A 21793-nucleotide genomic window follows, 5' to 3' on the forward strand; every position below is an offset into this window, starting at 1 on the left:
CAAGTTCCATGGGTTATCAATGGAGGACCCCAATAAGCATTTAAAGGAGTTCGAAGTCGTATGCTCAAGTATGACACCGGTGAACGTGGACAGCAACATATTGAAGATGAAGGCTTTTCCTTTTTCTTTGTTGGAGAAGGCCAAGGATTAGTTGTATGAGTTGGCTCCCGGAACTGTCACATCATGGGAGAGTATGAAGCGAGCCTTCTTAGAGAAGTTCTTTCCGACATCACGAGTCATTCTTCTTCGCAAGAAGATTAGTGGAATTCAGCAAAGCCAAGGTGAATCTTTTCCAACTTATTATGAACATTTTAAAACTCTTGTTGCTTCATGTCCACATTACCAAATGAAGGAGGAGCTACTTCTTCAATATTTTTACGAAGGTCTTTTACCACTTGAACGGCAAATGTTGGATGCATCCGTGGGAGGAGCTCTAGTGGACAAGACACCTAGGGATGCCAAAACTCTCATTGCTAATCGAGCACTCAATGCACAATAATATGAAGGTGTTGGGCAGAGAGACACCCCACGGCCACATCATGTAAATGAGGTAAGTTCTATTTCTGAGTTACAATCCCAAATGGCTAACCTTACGTCTATGTTATCGCAGTTTGTTGAAGGCCCCAAAACGCAAGGAACTACAATCTGTGGTGTATGCTCCATTCAAGGACACTAATCTGATCAATGCCCTCAATTAATTGAGAATGGAGGGTGGGAATCTGCCAATGCCGTGGGCTATGGGAATCAAAACCAACCAAGGGGTGATCCTTTCTCCAATACATACAATCAGGGATGGCGTGACCACCCCAATTTCAGATGGAGAGATGCACCACAATATGCCCAACAAAGTAGATTTCGACAACCCCCGGGTTTCTTTCCAAGGCCAATGGCACCACAACCACCTCCTCAAGCACAATCATCCCAAACCAACTCAGGTACGTCTATGAATGACGATAAAACATATCAGTTACTAACCATAATGGCGCAGGGAATGCAGAACCAAGCAAAGGAGGTTAATGAGCTAAAGAAGCAAATGGGCCAAATGGCCGAACTTTTGGGACAATTCCGTGAAAATGGTAAGTTACCAAGCACTACGGTGGTCAATCCCAAGGGTGGTTTCGAATCTGCAAAAGCTATCACACTAAGAAATGGAAAAGAAGTGGGAAACAAGGAAGATGAGAAGATACAAATCGAAGAAGAGGAGCAAAATTACCCTACGGCAAGGGTGGCACCACCCATGCCGCAGCCATCTAAGACCTCCCATCCATCCACCTCAGGTAAGGTTGTCTCAAATGTTGTGATTTCGAACACTAATCTGCCCAATGTTCCTTTCCCTCGCAGATTTGCACAATCGAAGAAGGAAGAAAGCGAAAATGACATTTTGGATACCTTTCGAAAAGTCCAAGTAAACATTCCTTTACTTGATGCTATTAAGCAAGTGCCCAGGTATGCAAAGTTTTTAAAAGAGTTATGCACAACTATGAAAAGAATTTCAAACAAAGAAGTTGTGAAAGTAAGTGAAAATGTATCCGCGGTTTTGCAACGAAAGTTACCTCCAAAGTGTAAGGATCCAGGGAGCTTTACTATCCCATGCATAATTGGAAACACTAGATTTGAGCAATGCATGTTAGATTTAGGTGCTTCTATTAATGTTATGCCATATTCCATTTATGCATCTATGAACCTTGGTGAGTTAAAACAAGATGGCGTTATAATTCAATTGGTCGATCGTTCTAACGCTTATCCCAAGGGAGTCCTTGAGGATGTTTTAGTGCAGGTCAATCATCTTATCTTTCCTGCAGATTTTTATGTCTTAGAAATGGAGGATTCGAGCCATGCTCCATCATTGCCAATCTTGCTAGGCCGTCCATTCATGAAAACAGGGAGAACAAAGATAAATGTGTTTACGGGAACATTAACCATGGAATTTAATGGGGACATTATTCGTTTTAATCTTTCTGAAACCATTAAATATCCAATTGAGGACCATTCTTGTTTTGCTATTGACATTGTTGATTCTTTGGCACAGGTACATTTGAATCGAATGAACGAAGATGCACTTGAAGTAGCCTTAGCGCACGGCATAAGAGCAAGAAATGAGGGTGGGGGAATCCTTGCAATCCACGGCATGGAATCTGACCATATTGCCGTGCCCCCTTGTAGTGAAGTGTTTGAAATGGAAGCAGCCCTTGAGTCATTGCCCTCACACTCTGGTAAGTCTCCACTCTCAATTTTAGATTCGGTTTTGACTAACAAGTTACTTCCATCAATTGTGTAGCCAGGTACACTTGAGTTAAAGCCATTACCTAGTCACTTGAAGTATGTTTTCTTGGGAGAAGATTAGACACTACCTGTCATCAGATCTAGCTCACTCACGGCCCAAGAAGAAGACAAGTTGATAAGGGTGTTAAAGGAGCACAAATCTGCCATTGGATGGACCTTGGCGGATATCAAAGGCATTAGTCCCACCATGTGCATGCATCGCATCCTTTTGGAGGAGGGAGCCAAGCCATCTCGTGAAGCTCAACGTCGCCTTAATCCACCCATGTTGGAAGTAGTAAAAAATGAGGTTATAAAATTGCTTGATTGTGGTGTTATATATCCTATTTCTGATAGTCGTTGGGTGTCACCCGTGCAGGTTGTTCCAAAGAAGTCCGGAGTCACGGTGGTGAAGAATGATGAACAAGAGCTTGTACCCACTCGTGTTGTGACAGGTTGGCGTGTTTGTATTGATTACAGGAAGTTAAATGCCATGACAAGGAAGGATCACTTTCCATTGCCATTCCTGGACCAAATGCTAGAAAGGTTAGTCGGTTATAAATTTTATTGCTTTCTTGATGGATATTCCGGATATAACCAAATTGTGATAGCTCCGGAGGACCAAGAAAAGACAACCTTCACGTGCCCCTTTGGCACCTTTGCATATAGGCGTATGCCATTTGGTTTGTGCAATGCCCCTGCGACATTTCAACGATGCATGGTGAGTATATTTTCTAATTATGTGGAGAAGATTATTGAGATATTCATGGATGATTTTAGCGTGTTTGGTAATTCATTCGATCATTGCTTGAATAATCTGACCTTAATTTTGAAACGTTGTGTTGAAACGAATCTTGTGCTTAATTGGGAAAAATGTCACTTCATGGTTAAGCAAGGTATTGTTCTAGGACATATTATTTCTGAAAAAGGCATTGAAGTGGATAAATCTAAGGTAGACCTTGTTCGTCACCTACCCTCTCCAACTTCGGTTAGAGAGGTTCGTTCGTTTCTTGGTCACGCAGGTTTTTATAGGCGTTTCATAAAGGATTTCTCCAAGATTGCACAGCCACTATGCCGATTGCTTCAAAAAGAGGTGGCTTTCGAGTTTGATGATGCATGCTCCACGGCATTCAAGCACTTAAAGGAGGCTCTCACTTCGGCTCCCATTATCACACCTCCAGATTGGAGCCTTCCATTCGAGTTGATGTGCGATGCTTCGGACTATGCGATTGGTGCTGTTTTGGGGCAGCGAAAGAACAAACAACCTCATGTTATTTATTATGCATCTAGGACACTAAATGATGCTCAATTAAATAACTCAACCACTGAAAAAGAATTACTTGCTGTGGTATTTGCATTAGATAAGTTTCGGTCATACTTACTTGGTACTAAAGTTATTATTTTTACTGATCATGCAGCTCTCAAGTATTTGCTCACGAAAAAGGAGGTCAAGCCTAGACTAATTCGATGGCTGTTGCTTTTACAAGAGTTTGACATTGAGATTCGGGATAAGAAGGGCGTGGAGAATGTGGTGGCTGACCATCTAAGTCGAATGGTACATGAGGAAGCATCGCCAATTTCTGAAACCTTTCCCGATGAGCAATTAATGTCTATCCAGGTAAGTGAGCCTTGGTATGCAGATTTGGTGAACTTTTTGGTGTCTAAACATACCCCTAGCACAATTAATAGGAATCAACGTGATAAGCTTAAAAAGGATGCTAGGTTTTATGTTTGGGATGACCCATACCTTTGGAAATTTTGTCCTGATCAAATTGTACGACGTTGTGTGAATGAATCTGAGTTTCAATCTATTTTAACATTCTGTCATTCATATGCATGTGGGGGACATTTTGGCACCCAACGCACTGCCCTTAAAGTCTTAGAATGTGGGTTTTATTGGCCAACCATTTTTAGGGATGCTAGGACATTTTGCCTTACATGTGATCGTTGTCAACGAATGGGTAATATAAGTGTTAAGGATCAAATGCCACAAAACCCTATACTTTCTGTTGAAATATTTGATGTGTGGGGAATTGATTTTATGGGTCCTTTTCCTTCCTCACATGGTTTTCTCTATATCTTGTTGGCGGTGGATTATGTTTCCAAATGGGTGGAAGCAAAAGCCACCCGTACTAACGATTCCAAAGTGGTTGCAGATTTTGTGAAGTCTAACATTTTTGCTAGGTTTGGAATGCCTCGAGTCCTTATAAGTGATGGAGGTTCACATTTTTGTAATTGCACAATCGAGGCACTGCTCAAGAAGTACAACGTTACACATAGGGTTTCGACACCCTATCATCCTCAAACAAGCGGGCAAGCCGAGGTGTCGAATCGCGAGATAAAACAGATTCTTGAGAAGACGGTTGGCCCAACAAGAAAAGATTGGAGCTTGAGGTTAGAGGATGCATTGTGGGCTTATAGGACCGCCTACAAAACACCCATAGGAATGTCCCCCTTTCGGCTTGTGTATGGAAAACCATGTCACTTACCTGTGGAGTTGGAGCACAAGGCTCATTGGGCCGTGAGGAAGTTCAACATGGATGTAGATGAGGCGGGAATTCATCGTAAGCTTCAATTGAATGAACTTGAGGAAATACGGAATGAAGCTTACGAGAATGCTCGACTTTACAAGGAAAAGACAAAGGCCTTTCATGACAAGATGATTCGCACCAAGTCCTTCTCTGTTGGACAAAAAGTGTTGTTGTTTAATTCTCGTCTTCGTCTATTTCCGGGTAAATTACGTTCACGTTGGATTGGACCCTTTGTTATTACTAATGTTTTTCCTCATGGTGCAGTCGAAGTTCGTAGTTTCAAAACAGGTCAAGAGTTCAAGGTGAATGGGCATCGCTTGAAGCCATACTACGAGAGCTTTGTAGAACATGATGTGGAGGAGACAACCCACTATGCCGTGGGTTCCCATGAAGGTTGATCAATGTGGCATCGTCCGCCTGCAAGACGTAAAAGAAAGCGCTACTTGGGAGGCAACCCATGCAATCAACAAAGGTAGAACTTGGGAATCGCTCCACACTCAGATTTGCGTCCCTAAACCCTTTCCTTTGTTGCTTACTTTATGTTATGTGTAATGTGTTCAATTGTGTCTAAAACATTGAGGACAATGTTTAGTTTAAGTGTGGGGGGAGGGGGGTAACATTCTGTTTTGAGATATTTTTGCATGAAATTCGTAGGGTATTACCACCTAACATGTCTAAACTTGTTTCCCACTGTTTTTGAGTGTTTTTAACATGTTTTGAAGTCTTTTTATGTGTTATTTTGAAAAATCCGAAAAACAGTTTGAAACAACTAAAAAGAGTCAGTTTTGTGTTTGTTTTTGTGTGTTTGTGTCTTAGGATACCTTCCAACACAATGATGAGGATTTGATTTTTATGTGCATGGCTGTGAAAGAGTGTTATAAACATGGATGGAAGTTGATATATTCTTGGTTTATACTTGGTTATAGTTGTTGTTTATGAATTCATGTTTAATCCCAAAGATAAAAAAATAAGTTTTTGTAATATGCTTGAAGGAAGGAACTTAGAATAACATTACAACCCTGAGAGACTTGAGCTTTAAACATTCTTTGGAGAGTATTAATCTGTGATTCTTGTTTTCAAACTCGTTGCATGATCTCATTATTCTTGCTTGGTTGCTAATTAGAAGGCGTTTCATCACTTAGTTCCAAATGCTAGAACTTGCATCCATTCCATTCAAAGCATGATATTGAGTGCATAATATATATCAAGATGAAGTGTGTAGTGAAGCCATCAACCAAACAGCCAACCCATGCACTATATATTGTAGGTCATAACCCCCATTCAGCCATTGTTATCCTTTGTTCCTTGTTTACCCATATCATCCCTACCTAGCCTAGATTAGGACCACCCATACCCTTGTTCTTGAAGCATAGTAAGCATGACTTAGAGGGAATCCTTTCGAGTATGCAAAACAACAAGTGTGGGGGAATTTGTGTGTGTGTGTTGATATGCCACGAAAAGAAATAAGGCATGAAAAAAAAAAAATCGTGGAAAAAGAAAAAGAAAAGAAAAAGTTGTGAAAAGAAAGAAAAAGAGTATGAAATAAGTGAAAATATGCTCACATGTTTGTGGTAGTTGAAGAAAGGGCCCAAAACGTGGAATATGGCCCTAAGAGTTGTGTGAATTTTTCCCCCTGTGTGTCTAAGTGAGTTTATGTAATCATAAGTGATTCTAAGTGTCAAATTTCAATACTTTGCTTGCTATTGCTTAAAGAACTTTTGTTATCCTTACCTTTCATTGTTAGCCAATCGCCCTTAACCCATTACAACCCTTATGCTTTAATCTTGATCATTATGTTTTAAATAATGTGGAGTTTGGAATTGATGTAAGCATATGGTGACCCTGGTTCTCGCATCTAATTAGTAGCATTCCTTTCATGAGATCATATTCATATACATCCCAGAAAAGTGCTTTCCTTGTTATAAACATATGTGGGTGTTTAGTTTCATATTTACATCAATCTTCTCACATATACTTAGTGTAGGGTGTGTAACCAGAAATTCTATGTGAAAATAAGAGAGTATCTTGTAAGGAATTAAGTGAATTCTCTAAGGCATATTACTACATTCAAATGTTGTTTTAAATTGATTAAATGAGAACTAGTAAGTAGTGATTATGATTACGTATGTACCTAAGCGTAAGGATGACTAAAATCTATGTGAGTAATGATCTTGAACATGTCATGTGCATTAAGAATCCCTGAGACCATTGTTGGAAGGTTTAGGTTTTGTTTTGTTTTTCCGTTTTGCTCGAGGACTAGCAAAAGTTAAGTGTGGGGGAATTTGATAGGAGCATATTTATGCGACTTAGTTGCTTGTTTTCGTGCATTTATGTTATTAGTTCTTAGTTATTTTAGTTCTTTAAGCCTCTTTTGTGTGTTTTCAGGTTCATAAGACGTATTTTGGCAAAATGATGCATTTTGGAGCCTTTTAAAGCAGTTTTGGGCTTATTATGGATAGCTTGTATATGGAGCAAGGTGGATGGACGAATTTGGAGTCAAAAGAGGTTAGAAACATGTTACAAATCAGAAAAGGAAAGTTCATGACAAAGAAGATAAGGAAAGTGCAAGAAAAGAGGAAACATTATCCAAAACCTTATCCAACCTTATCTTATCCAAACCTTATCCTATCTTGTCCTAACCTAATCTTGTTCCACCTTAATCCTAGCTACAAGTGGACCTAAAAACCTAATTTCTAGAGGCCCTATCTGACCCTAAAAGGGTGCCACACCTTTCCCTCTTTTATGCCTTCTAGAATACCCAAAATCAGCCATAAGACACTTAGTTTCTAGAAGGCCCAATTTTGGACGAAAATTCTTAACCTATTTCTAATTGGATTCTGATTTTAATTGGCCCTTTTTCTCTTGGATTTGGATTGTGTAAGTCCATATCTGAAACCAATTGGGCTAGGACTTAATTCCCAAACCCATGCCGCAACTTAGGGGCCCAAAAACACTTGTATCAGCTAGGTTAACCCTAAATCTGTTTGCTAGGGTTTCGGCCATGCTATATAAATATACCCATTAGTGTGCCGCACCCCCCAAGAGATAACCTACGCAGCCATTCATCATTCATCACAGAAATTCGTCCAAAAACACCCTAGGGCAGAAAAACACCCCAAAACACCATTCTAGCGCCCAGAAAATACAAGCAGCCGCTCCACCTTCTTCCACCTCTTTGCCGAGTTCTCCACCACCTTCCAACCATCAAACACCCATCCACACTCAACCTACACCCCTTGCCGTGCCTCTACACCACCCAAAATCCATTCTACATCATCAAAACAGCCCAGAAACCATCATCATCCAATCTGCCGCAAGCAAAGGAAAGGAGACAGTTTCACACAATTGTTTGGCTCTTCATTCTGAGTTGTTGAACAATTTTAGGTGTATTCTATCTTAAATTTCAATGTTTAATTCATGTAATCTTTGTTTTGCTTTGAGAATGATTGGCTAAATTCGTTTTGGCTAAGGGTGTATTCGAAACCATGATTATATATGTGAATTAAGTTGATTACTTCCAGTTATTGGTGCATAAGTCGTGAATACAATTTGCTTAACCGTTTGATTTAGAACTTATTCTTGTATGTTGATTGAGAGTGCACGCTTAATTTGCATGCTTGAATTTGGTGCTAGGATATAAGTTTGTTTCACCTAATCGTTATGAATTTATATTCACAAGTAGTGAAGGTCGCTAGTCAGGATCATGTTATGTAGATTCCTGGCAAGAGTATCATGCTTTTCATAGTTACAAATGCCTTGTCGATGCTTATGATTTCCAAAGAACGTAATGATTCTAACTTATGTCTTTATCATGCTGTTCATATAGAGAATTTGTTAGGAATAATTTGTTTGCGATGCATATTCATCTGATAGGCGCATATTCATGCGACTTAAATGGCTTGTTCTCGTGCATTTACGTTATGTTTCTTTAGTTATTTTAGTCCTTTAAGCTATTTTCGTGTGTTTGTAGGTCTAAAGGGCTAAAGGAGCAAAAAGATGCATTTTGGAGACTTTTGGAGCACTTTTGGGCTAAGGATGGATAGCTTATGCATAGCGCCAAAGTGTTGGACGAAATTGAAGACCTAATTGAAGACCAAAGTGTTGGAACCTTGTTCCCTTTAGTTTTAGGACATTTAAACCTTTCCAATTTCCTTAGCCGTGCATAACATTCCAACATTCCACTCCTTCATTTCAGCCACACTCACACATATCATTACTTATCATCACCACTTATCACTTATCATAACCACATATCATATCACTTATCACTTATCACTTATCACTTATCATCATCACTTATCATATCACTTATCATAATCACTTATCACTTAACATGCACCCATCACCTAACACAAAACCTTGCAGCCACATGCATTCCCCTTTTGCACATGCTTTCCCATTTCATTATTCATTCACCTTAATCATTCCCTCACATGTTTTCCCAACCCATTGCAGCACATGCACATTCACCCTTCATTATTTCCATCCACATGCATTTATCATCATTCACCCTAGCTTTAAGTCACATGCAAACACATTCAAATCAGCCACATGCATCTCCCATCTCATTTCCAGATTGTCCCCTTGCACATGCAGCCACTTATTCAAAGCACATGCATTTCCACCCTTTAATCACATGCATAAATCAGCCACATGCATCTCCCATCATCATTCCAGATTTCCACCACCCTCCTAGCTGTCATGTTCCCCCCATTTCACCTATAAATAACCCTTCATTGCAGCCACAAAGGGGGGGATCCATTCACCACAGAAATAAGGCCTTTGTGCCAGAAATTCATCCATTCCATAAACACTTCCATTCCATTGTACATACCACCAACACTTCCCCCTTTGTGCCGTGAGTTTCCCTTACAATCCAAACACCATCCTTCCATTTTCACCACTCCCCAAACCATTCACACCATCAAACTATCCTTAGACCTTGTGCTACAACGAAGAGGAAGAGAAGAGTGCCTAAACGTTCATACAATTCAAGTTTGAGTTGTTGGAATGTTTAGGTGTTTCTTTGATTTCAATGTTAATTTCAATACTCTTTGTTTTGTACGTATGAGGAATGGAAGAGAAGAGTGCCTAAATGTTCATACAATTCAAGTTTGAGTTGTTGGAATGTTTAGGTGTTTCTTTGATTTCAAAGTTATGAGGAAATTCGAAATATATGTTTATGCTTGCATTTTGATTTGATTACTTCTAATTGCGTTTCATAAGTTGTGATTCAATTTGTTTAACCGTTTGATTGATAACTTATTTATGTATGTTTATTGAGAGTGCACGCTTAATTTTCATGCATGAATATGACGCTAGAATATAAGTGAGTTTCACCTAATAGTTACGAACTTATATTCACAAGTAGTGGAGGTTGCTTATAAACAATCGCGTTAAACGAATTCTTGGCATAAGTTTCATGCGTATTCCATAGTAACGAATGCCTCGTCAACACTTATAATTTTCATAGAGCGTAATGATTCTTGCTTGTATCTCTATTATGCAATCATGTAGGGGACTTGTGGGGAATGTTTTTTATTGTTGTATGCGCTAACCCATCCAATTCAATAACGTTAGGAAGATTTGAAGGTTAATTAGTGCATCACGGTTAACTTGGGGTGTTGAGAATTCATGGTTTATTGAAATGCAATTGGAAATCATTTTATTATGCAAGTGTAACATGTGTGGAGAAGAACCTTCTAGCTAGCATTCATCCATTCATTTTCATCGCATTCATATTTACATTCTGTCTAGTTTATTAAACTTGTTTCGTTATTTCAATTTTCGTCAAATTAAAATCCCCCTTTACTTTATTGTCTAATTTAGTTAGAAAGTGTCTTAGTTTGTGTTTATAAGAGTTTTGAGTCATTTTGTTACACAAATTCGTCCAAATTTGTGTTTGTGCTCAAATCTGCCCAGAAAGTGGTTTTTAGGCAGATTTGAGTGTGTTTGTGTTGTTTTGATTCTTTTGGTTTGTTTTAGTGTTTTAAAGTTTAGTTTTGCATTCTTTGAGTCTAGTATAGTGTTTTATATTGTTATTTTATGTTTGAATCAAGCCATAATCTTAAATTCGTCCAACATTGGGTTTAAGGTCAGAAACTGCCTAGTTAGTGTTTTTAGGCAGTTTTGAGTCTTTTGAACTTGTTTTGAGTGCTTTGAGTCTTTGTGAACGTTTTTAACTTTGTTTTTATGTTTTTGACTCAAATCCAAGTGATTAACAATCCCTCCTAATCCCCGGTCCAGAACGATCCCTACTTATACATATACTACAATTTGACAAAAAGAGGGTTTAATTTGTGTGCTTAACTATTTTCGCATTAAATTTTGGCGCCGTTGCCGGGGATTAGAAAATTTGCTAATCCCTTGGATTGTTTTATTTTCGTTTGTTTTTATTTTATTCCAGATTCTTAATCTTGTTTTGTTTCTTGTTTTAGGTACTAGTTCATGACTCGGAGTTCTCATCCGATTCGTGAACATATCCTGGAGTGATTGGGTTCTTCGTCCGGCTGCAAGACGTAAAAGAAAGCGCTACTTGGGAGGCAACCCAATGCACTAAATAAAACAAAGCATGTTCAAAAAAAAAAAAAAGAAAAAAAAAAGAAAAAAAAAAAAAAAGATACTAAACATGGAGAAAAGTGGAGCTTCACAAAGGTTGTTTACGTGAAGCCCCACTACGAGGCGTCGAAGCGGAAGGCATAGAAGCGGGAGGCATAGTAGCGGAAGGCATCGAAGCGGAAGGCATCGGAGCGGAAGGCATCGAAGCGGAAGGCATCGGAGCGGAAGGCATCGGAGCTAGAGCATTCCAGGCCTCAATACTTGGCCAAGTGCTGGATGACCCAGGAAAAAGGTGCCTCTGGAGATAAGACGCAAGCCTTTGACGGTCACTGTGAATTCGACCCTCAGATTCTTGCAGCTCATCAAGCTTCCTCTTCATCCCCGACGAATAGTTATTTGCAAGCACATGCAAACTTCTATTCTCGTACTTAAGCTGCTGGATCTCTTGCTTAAGTCTTTCCACCTCTGCCATCAATGATTCCACCTGACGGGACCGAGCAAGCAGGCGTTGGCCCATGTTGGACACAGAACTCGCACACTGAACACTAAGTGCGAGGGACTCTTGAACGGCCAACTCATCGGACCGTCCTGACAGCAGCCTACTATCTTTTGGAGTGAGGAGGTTCTTAGCTACTATTGTAGCTGTTGTGGCGTCCTGCATCACGGAGTCTTCACCTGTAAGAAGACCGTTAGAAGATAAAAAAGAAGGGCGCCATACGTTACCTTGACGCGGCGCGCCCGTATCACTGCTAAGGCTCAATTCCAAGCTAAGGTTCGATGGGTTTGCCATTTTTTCAAAAGTGTTCAAAGAGAAGGGATGGAGTTAAATTTCAAAGGGCCGGAGTCGATTTTCAAGAATGGGAAATCTTCAGAGTGTGTTTGTTGGCGGTGATCGATAGCTCTATAAAAAGCCAAGGCGACGTGTCCACCGATTCAAAAAGCCGGAATTTCCGGCGTAATTTTGGCGACGCTTTCTCGGCTTTTCTGAAGACGTGTTCAACTTTGTCAAAAGTTTTCTTCTTTTCAGAAAACACGTGGAGGCCATCATCGCAACTACACATCTTTAGCCGACAAGCGCAAAGTCCGGCGACGCTTTCTCTGCTTTTCAGAAAACGCGTGCAGCTTTGTCAAAAGGAGCCGCATACGCACTACTACGTGTCGTTCAGAAAGCAAAGAGGCGTCGTTCAGAAATCGAAGGGGCGTCTGCTCAGAAATCGAAGAGGCGTCGTTCTGATATCTGATAGGAGCATATTTAGGCGACTTACTTAGCTTGTTTTCGTGCATTTATATTGTTAATTCATAGTTGTTTTTGGCGTTTAAGCCATTTTCGTGTGTTTTTAGGTTCATGTGGCTAAGGAAGCAAAAAGATGCATTTTGGAGCATTTTGGAGCAAAATTGGACTTGGAAGGGATAACTTATACTTGGAGCAAAAGGAATGGACGAAATTGAAGAGTTGATGTCACAAGGATTCCTACTTGAAGTAGCCACACACCTTCCACATTTCAGCCACATGCACTTGTTCCTCCATCATTGCACCAACAACAACATTGCACATGCACTCCCTTTAATTAATTAACCCACATGCACCCTTTATTCTTTCATCATTCCAGCCACTCCACATCCCTCACCAAGAAATCATTCAACATATGCATCCATAATCATTTCTCCACACCAAAACCGTGCACATGCATTCCCCTTGTGCAATTCCATCATTCCACACCTCCATGGAAGCCACCAACCAACCTAGCTGTCATGTTTCCCCTTTAATCATTCAAACATTCACCCACATGCATTTCTAACCCACATGCACCCTAGATTCTAATCAGCCATTCACATTTAATCATTCATTCCCATCAGATTTCTAGCATATTCACATGCATTCCATCCTTTAAAACATTGCACATGCACTCCACATGCATTCATCCTAGCTGTCATGTTTCCCCTTTCATCATTCCCTCACATTCTTTAAATCAGCCAACACATGCATCCACCTTTCTCCCATCAGATTTCCAACATTGCACATGCATTCCCCTTACAATTTCAGCCATCCTAGCTGTTTTGCACATGCATTCACTTAACCTAGCTGTCATGTTCCCTCTCCCATCCATTCATCTCCCTATAAAAACCATACACACTTCACACAACACTAATTCATTCTCATTCATACACATTTCATCCCACACTTCCATTTCAGAAATTCATCCATTGTATATACCACAAACACTTCCCCCTTTGTGCCGTGAGTCTCCCTACAAATCCAAACACCATCCTTCCATTTTCACCACTACCCAAACCATTCACACCATCAAACTATCCTTAGACCTTGTGCTACAACGAAGAGGAAGAGAAGAGTGCCTAAACGTTCATACAATTCAAGTTTGAGTTGTTGGAATGTTTAGGTGTTTCTTTGATTTCAATATTTAATTTCAATACTCTTTGTTTTGTACGAATGAGGAATGGAAGAGAAGAGGACCTAAACGTTCATACAATTCAAGTTTGAGTTGTTGGAATGTTTAGGTGTTTCTTTGATTCTCTTTGTTTTGTACCATGAGGAACTAAAACCCCCTTGGCTAGGGGGTAATTCGAAATATATGTTTATGCTTGCATTTTGATTTGATTACTTCTAATTACGTTTCATAAGTTGTGAATTCAATTTGTTTAACTGTTTTATTGATAACCTATTTATGTATGTTTATTGAGAGTGCACGCTTAATTTTCATGCATGAATATGACGCTAGAATATAAGTGAGTTTCACCTAATAGTTATGAACTTATATTCACAAGTAGTGGAGGTTGCTTATAAACAATCGCGTTAAACGAATTCTTGGCATAAGTTTCATGCAATCATAGTAACGAATGCCCCGTCAACACTTATAATTTTCATAGAGCGTAATGATTCTTGCTTGTATCTCTATTATGCAATCATGTAGGTGATAGGAGCATATTTAGGCGACATACTTAGCTTGTTTTCATGCATTTATGTTATTAATTCATAGTTGTTTTAGTCTTTTAAAGTATTTTCGTGTGTTTTTAGGTTCTAATGGCAAAGGGAGCAATAAAGTGCATTTTGAGGCTATTTGGAGCATTTTTGGGCATGGATTGGATAGCTTAACATAGGAGCAAAGAGGATGGACGAAATTGAAGACAAGAAGAGCTAGGAAAGGCTACAAATCTGGTGGAAGAAGTTCTACTCCAATGAAGATAAGGAAGAAGCAAGAAACAAGGAACCTTATCCAACCTTATCTTATCCTATCCTAGAAACCCTATCCTATCCTATCTCTAACATTATCCTATTCTATCCTATCCAAATCAGATTGGGACCTAAACCTAGCTACTTAGGGAGAATCAATTACACATTTAAACACCTATTTCAGTTTCTAGAAGACTCATCCATACCATTGCCGCAAATCACCATTCCTTGTAGGTTTAGGAATCACAATCCTTTTCCTACTCCTATATCACATGTCCTAGGCCCTTTAGGATTAGGAAATCTGCCTTAAATACAGTTTCTAGAACACCTAATCCTATCCCTACATGTGTGCCGCACCTAGCCTTCTAGAACTCCCTAATTCCTAGCCGAAATTCCTATTCCCATTCCCACTTGATTTCTGCCTTGAGTTAACCTTTTTACAATGGGATTAGGCAATCCTTTTCCTTCACTAAGTGTGCCAAAATAGCCTATATAAACAGCCTTGCCGCACCCTTTAGTTCACCACCATCCCTTCACACAACATTCATACATCCCTTCAGAAATCAACCTTTGCCGTGACCTTGCAACCACCCATCCATCATTCCCCTACTTCCATACATCCATTCCAACCTCCATACACCACCATAACCCCTTGCCGCACCACCATATATACCTAAAACCATCTAAAAACCAGAAAATCGTCCACAAACTCACCATAGACCCTTGTGCCGTGACCTAGCAAGGAGGAGGAGAAGGAAGACCAAGCCTTGGGCGTTTGTGCATTCAAGTTGGAGTGTTGGACGTTTCTAGGTGTAATCTATCCTTTATTGTTAATGTTTAAATCTATATTGCTTTGTTTTGTCATGAACATGAGAGGCTAAACTCGTTTTAGCCTAGGGATGCTTTGAAACCATGATTACATTTATAATATGAGTTGATTAATTCCAGTTGTGATTTCATAAATTGTGAATGCAATTTACTTAACCGTTTGATGGATAACTTATTCTTGTATGTTTATTAGGGAGGCCTACTTAATTTGCATGCTTGAATTTGGGGCTAGAATATAAGGGTGTTTCACATAATCGTCACAAACTTATATTCATAAGTAGTTAAGGTTGTTTTCACAATCATGTTAAGTAAATTCCTAGCATGCGTATCATGATGTCATAGTTACAAGTGCTTTGTCAATACTTATGGTTTCCATTGAACGTAATGATCTTTAACCGTATCTCTATTATGATGTCATGTAGGGGACTTTTTGAAGAATGCTTTGGGTTGTCGTATGATGTCATCCAATCCACTAACTTAAGGGAAATCTGAGGGTTAATTAGTGATGTCACGGTTAATCTGGGGTGTTGAGGTTCATGGTTTATTGGAAAAGCAACTGGAAATCAATTTATGTTAGAAAGTATCATGTGTGGAGAAGTATCCCTTGGCTATCCCATCATCCATTAGTTTTTCTTATTTTCGTCCAAAATCTGTTTTAAAGTTTTAAGTCACTTGTTTTCTTTTAAATTCGTCCAAAATCAAAACCCCCTTTCTTATTTGTTCCAAATCTGTCCAAAAGAGTCTTTTTGAGTCTTTAGAGTCAAAACCAAGTGTATTTTCGTCCAAATTAAGTCATAGAGTCTAAATTGAGTCTTTGTGGTTGTTTTTGGTTGTTTTGAGTCTTTAAAGTTTGTTTTGAGTTATATAAGTTAGTAAGAGTCTTGTGAGTCTATTTAAAGTGTTTTAAAACATATTTTCACATCTTTGAGTCAATTTTCATTAGATTAGCAATCCCTCCTAATCCCCGGCCTAGAACGATCCCTACTTATATCTATACTACAATTGTCGAAAAGAGGGTTTAATTTGTGTGCTTATATATTTCGCATCAGTAGGGGACTTGTGGGGAATGTTTTGGGTTGTCGTATGCAATCATCCAATTCAATAACGTTAGGAAGATTTGAAGGTTAATTAGTGCATCACGGTTAACTTGGGGTGTTGAGAATTAATGATTTGTTGAAATGCAATTGGAAATCGTTTATTATGCAAGTATAACATGTATGGAGATGAACCCCTTAGCCATTCTATCATCCATTCATTCCATTCCATCAAATTCGTTTTACAATCTGTTTAGTTTATTAACTTGTTTTGTTATTTCAATTCTCGTATAAATCTAAATCCCCCTTTACTTTATTGTCCAATTTAGTTAGAAAGTGTCTTAGTTTATGTTTCTAAGTGTTTTGATTAAATTTGTTACATAAATTCGTCCAAATTCACCAAAGTGCTCAAAACTGCCCAAAAAGTGATTTTAAGGCAGTTTTGAGTGTTTTGGGTGATGTTTGAGTCTTTTCGTTTGTTTTAGTGTTTTAAAGTTTAGTTTTGCATTCTTTGAGTCTAGTATAGTGTTTCATATTGTTATTTTACGTTTTTGAGTCAAATCCAAGTGGTTAACAATCCCTCCTAATCCCCGGTCTAGAACGATCCCTACTTATACATATACTACAATTTGACGAAAAGAGGGTTTAATTTGTGTGCGTATAAATCACGCATCAAATTTTGGCGCCGTTGCCGGGGATTAGAAAATTTGCTAATCCCTTGGATTGTTTTATTTTCGTTTGTTTTTATTTTATTCCAGATTCTTAATCTTGTTTTGTTTCTTGTTTTAGGTACTAGTTCATGACTCGGAGTTCTCATCCGATTCGTGAACATATCCTGGAGTGATTGGGTTCTTCGTCCGGCTGCAAGACGTAAAAGAAAGCGCTACTTGGGAGGCAACCCAATGCAAAAAAAAAAAAAAAAAAAAAAAAAAAAAAAAATTTCATATATTAAATAAAATACTAAACATGGAGAAAGATGGAGCTTCACAAAGGTTGTTTACGTGAAGCCCCACTACGAGGCGTCGAAGCAGAAGGCTTTGAAGCAGAAGGCATCGGAGCGGAAGGCATTGGAGCGGAAGGCATCGGAGCAGGAGGCATCGGAGCGGGAGGCATCGGAGCTAGAGCATTCCAGGCCTCAATACTTGGCCAAGCGCTGGATGAGCCCGGAAAAAGGTGCCTCTGGAGGAAAGACGAAAACCTTTGACGGTCACTGTGAATCCGACCTTCAGACTCTTGCAGCTCATCAAGCTTCCTCTTCATGCCCGTCGAATAGTTGTTGGCAAGCACTTGCAAACTTCTATTCTCGTACTTTAGCTGCTGGATCTCTTGCTTAAGACTATCCACCTCTGCCATCAATGATTCCACCTGACGGGAGCGGGCAAGCAGGCGTTGGCCCATGTTGGACACAGAACTCGCACACTGAACACTAAGTGCGAGGGACTCTTAAACGGCCAACTCATCGGACCGTCCTGACAGCAGCCTACTATCTTTTGGAGTGAGGAGGTTCCTAGCTACTATTGTAGCTGTTGTGGCGTCCTGCATCACGGAGTCTTCACCTGAAAGAGGACCGTTAGAAGATAAGAAAGAAGGGCGCCATACGTTACCTTGACGCGGCTCGCCCGTATCACTGCTAAGGCTCAATTCCAAGCTAAGGTTCGATGGGTTTGCCATTTTTTCGAAAGTGTTCAAAGAGAAGGGATGGAGTTAAATTTCAAAGGGCCGGAGTCGATTTTCAAGAATGGGAATTCTTCAGAGTGTGTTTGTTGTGGTGATCGATAGCTCTATAAAAAGCCAAGGCGACGCGTCCACCGATTCAAAAAGCCGGAATTTCCGGCGTAATTTTGGCGACGCGTTCTCGGCTTTTCAGAAGACGCGTTCAACTTTGTCAAAAGATTTCTTCTTTTCAGACAACACGTGGAGGCCATCATCGCAACTACACATCTTTAGCCGACAAGCGCAAAGTCCGGCGACGCTTTCTCTGCTTTTCAGAAAACGCGTGCAGCTTTGTCAAAAGGAGCCGCATCTGCACTACCACGTGTCGTTCAGAAATCGAAGAGGCGCCTGCTCAGAAATCGAAGAGGCGTCGTTCTGATATCGAAGAGACATTTGTCGACAAGGGTAAAAGAACAGTACCACCACTTTATATTATCTCTATATATGTCGACATTCGTCTTTTATGGCAAGGCAAACCTGAAGAAAATGCCCAACTCTCCCTCACCTCTGAGGGCGCACTCCCAGCAAAGCCTTTCGAAATACTCAATTCTTTCTTCTTCCCCAAAGATAATACCAGATGCCTAGAGTACATATGACCCAGGAGGAAACGGCGGATTGAACTGTGCTGATTCATTCACCGCTTCTTCAAAAGCAAAGGTATCTCATATCATCAAGGTCAAAAGCAAAAGTATCTCATATCATGCTCTTTCCCTGTCTTTTTCTTTGTCCTTGTTCTTACTCGCATGGCAAAGTAAAAGAAGCAATCAGCCGGCACTTGGAGTCAGTCGTCCGATCTGGAGCCAACTGCCTGGAATCTATTCCTGATTGCTTACCTAGCGTTGCTCTCGAGTAGTCATCTTCAACGGTTGATACACTTCCGGAGAAGGGACCACTTCTGCAAAGGGGAGCGAGTAAGGCAAGTGAAAATGATACATTGAAGCATGTGGAGACAAACATAGGCTGAGTTTTCCTCCAACCCTTTTCAATACGAATTGGACAGATTGAACAAAGAAACAGACCAAAGGAGTAAGCTCAGACCTTCGGGGAAGACCAAAGGAATCCTGCTGCCCAGTTCAAGAGTAGCACAAAGGAAAATCAATGATGGGCGGAAACCAGTTCAAGAGTAAGCTTGTGGAGTTACTATGATCAAAGCCTCAATGCAATTACCAAGAAGAAGAGGGAATTTACACTCCATAACCAGATTTGCGTCCCTAAACTCTTCTCTTTGTTAATTACATTCTGCTATGTTTAGTATGTTTAAATTGCTTTTTGTGTGTTTACTTATGTTTTGTGTGAACCATATGCTTAAAACATTGAGGACAATGTTTGATTTAAGTGTGGGGGGGTAACTAATGTTGTTAATGCAAATTCGTGCGATTTTATCACCCATGACTTCAAATGTTGTTCCTTGCTGTTTTAAGGTGTTTTTAAATTGTTTTAGAGTGTTTTAGTATGTTTTGTTTTTATAACTCCGAAAATACCATAAAAATTTGAAAAACATGTTTTAAAAAAGCCTAAAAAGAGTGTTTTGAGTTGTTTTTGTGTGTTTGTGTCTTAGGGTACCTTCCAACACAATGATAAGTATTTGGTTTATAATTGCATGACGGTTAGAAAGAGTTATAAACATAGAGAAAAGTTTGATTTACTCTTGGTATATGCTTGGTTATGGTTATAATGTATGACTTCACATGCAATCATAAAAGAAAAAAAAAAATTCGTTTTTGTAACATGCTTAAAGGAAGGAACTCAAACAAACGCTACAACTCTGAGAGACTTGAGCCTATAACGTTCTTTGGAGAGTATAATCTGTGATTTTTTGTTTTCTAAAGTTGTTGCATGATTGATAGGAGCATATTCATGCGACTTAAATGGCTTGTTCTCGTACATTTACGTTATGTTTCTTTAGTTAGTTTAGTCCTTTATGCTTCTTTTGTGTGTTTTCAGGATAATAAGACGTGTTTGACGAAAGGATGCATTGTGGAGTGTTTTGGAGCACTATTGGGCTAAGGATGGATAGCTTATGCTTGGAGCCCAAGTGTTGGATGAAATTGAAGGCCTTGTAAGCACTTGAGGACATAAAACAATGGCCCTAACCCAATTACATTCACCTTGCCTTGGGCTTAACACAAACACCATTCCTTGCCATGCAAGGGGGAGCAATTTGGGTCCATTTCATGTACTTAAACCCTAGCCCAATCCACAATCACTTCAAAGCCATGCAAAACCTTTCAACACCCTTTAATCATTCCCCTTTAAGTTATGATTTTATTTCCTAACCCTACATGCATTATTTATTAGCATCTTCACATGCATTCACACCTCTTTAATCCACATGCATTCATCATCATTCACTCTAGTTTTAATTCACATGCAAACACATGCATTTCCAACACCAAACACACCTTGCCATGTATCCCATTCCATTTTCCAGCTTTTCTCCTTCTCTTTGCAACCTAATTCACATGCATTCCATCCTTTAATTCACCCACATGCCCCTTTAAATCATTCAATCACACCATCACACATTCATCCTCCAACATTGCACATGCACTTTGCCTTTCATCATTGCACAACAATCATAAGAGCCACATGCACTCTTAAACAATCAACAACATATTCTCCCATTCCCCCTATAAAAACCCATGCATTCATTGAGAAATTCATTCACTCCCCACTCCATCTCTCCATTTCTCACACCACAACTAACACAAACACTTCCCCTTAGAATCCAAAACCGTGAGTCCCCCTTCCACCATTCCTCATCCATTTCCATAATTCCCCAAACCTCACCTTAGACCTTGTGCTACAACAACGAGGAAGATAAGAGGGCCTAAACATTCATACAATTCAAGTTTGAGTTGTTGGAATGTTTAGGTGTTTCTTTGATTTCAAAGTTTAAATTCAATTCTCTTTGTTTTGTACGTATGAGTAATGGAAGAAAAGAGTGCCTAAACGTTCATACAATTCAAGTTTGAGTTGTTGGAATGTTTAGGTGTTTCTTTGATTTCAAAGTTATGAGGAACTAAACCCCCTTTAGCTAGGGGGTAATTCGAAATAAATGTTTATGCTTGCATTTTGATTTGATTACTTCTAATTGCGTTTCATAAGTTGTGAATTCAATTTGTTTAACCGTTTGATTGATAACTTATTTATGTATGTTTATTGAGAGTGCACGCTTAATTTTCATGCATGAATATGACGCTAGAATATAAGTGAGTTCCACCTAATCGTTATGAACTTATATTCACAAGTAGTGGAGGTTGCTTATAAACAATCGCGTTAAATGAATTCTTGGCACGAGTTTCATGCAATCATAGTAACGAATGCCTCGTCAACACTTATAATCTTCATAGAGCGTAATGATTCTTGCTTGTATCTCTATTATGCAATCATGTAGGGGACTTGTGGGGAATGTTTTGGGTTGTCGTATGCAATCATCCAATTCAATAACGTTAGGAAGATTTGAAGGTTAATTTAAGCGGACCTAATTAACCCGGGGTGATGAGTTTCATAATTTATTGAAATGCAATTGGAAATCTTTTTATTATGCAAGTGTAACATATGTGGAGATGACCCCCTTAGCTAGCATTCATCCATTCTATTTCATCAATTTTATACTTACATTCTGTTTTAATTTGTTCATTTAATTTAATTTCGTATAAACTTAAATCCCCCTTTAC

General features: G+C 39.4%; 1 protein-coding gene and 1 pseudogene across 1 annotated transcript; one reads left to right on the forward strand and one right to left on the reverse strand.

Moving 5' to 3' along the window:
* LOC148695065 (uncharacterized) lies at window positions 1–2278 on the forward strand. The gene is made up of 2 exons (XM_088698298.1): window positions 1–1651; window positions 2030–2278. Exons 1-2 carry the CDS (start codon window positions 887–889, stop codon window positions 2276–2278), a joined length of 1014 nt encoding a protein of 337 aa, XP_088554424.1. The 5' UTR covers window positions 1–886.
* A 1642-nt stretch (window positions 2279–3920) lies between these two features.
* Window positions 3921–21793, reverse strand: part of LOC148695066 (uncharacterized) — an 86604-nt pseudogene continuing 68731 nt past the window's right edge.

The sequence above is a fragment of the Pyrus communis genome, chromosome 8, assembly GCF_041283825.1.
Source record: "Pyrus communis isolate YQ-2024b chromosome 8, ASM4128382v1, whole genome shotgun sequence".
NCBI classification, from domain to species: Eukaryota; Viridiplantae; Streptophyta; class Magnoliopsida; order Rosales; family Rosaceae; genus Pyrus; species Pyrus communis.

Excerpts from the sequence above, each read along its gene's own strand:
- LOC148695065 (XM_088698298.1), top strand. The coding sequence starts at position 887 with ATGGCACCACAACCACCTCCTCAAGCACAATCATCCCAAACCAACTCA. Across the intron at positions 1,652-2,029 it reads ATTTAGGTGCTTCTATTAAT|GTACATTTGAATCGAATGAA; the intron begins GTTATGCCATAT and ends TCTTTGGCACAG.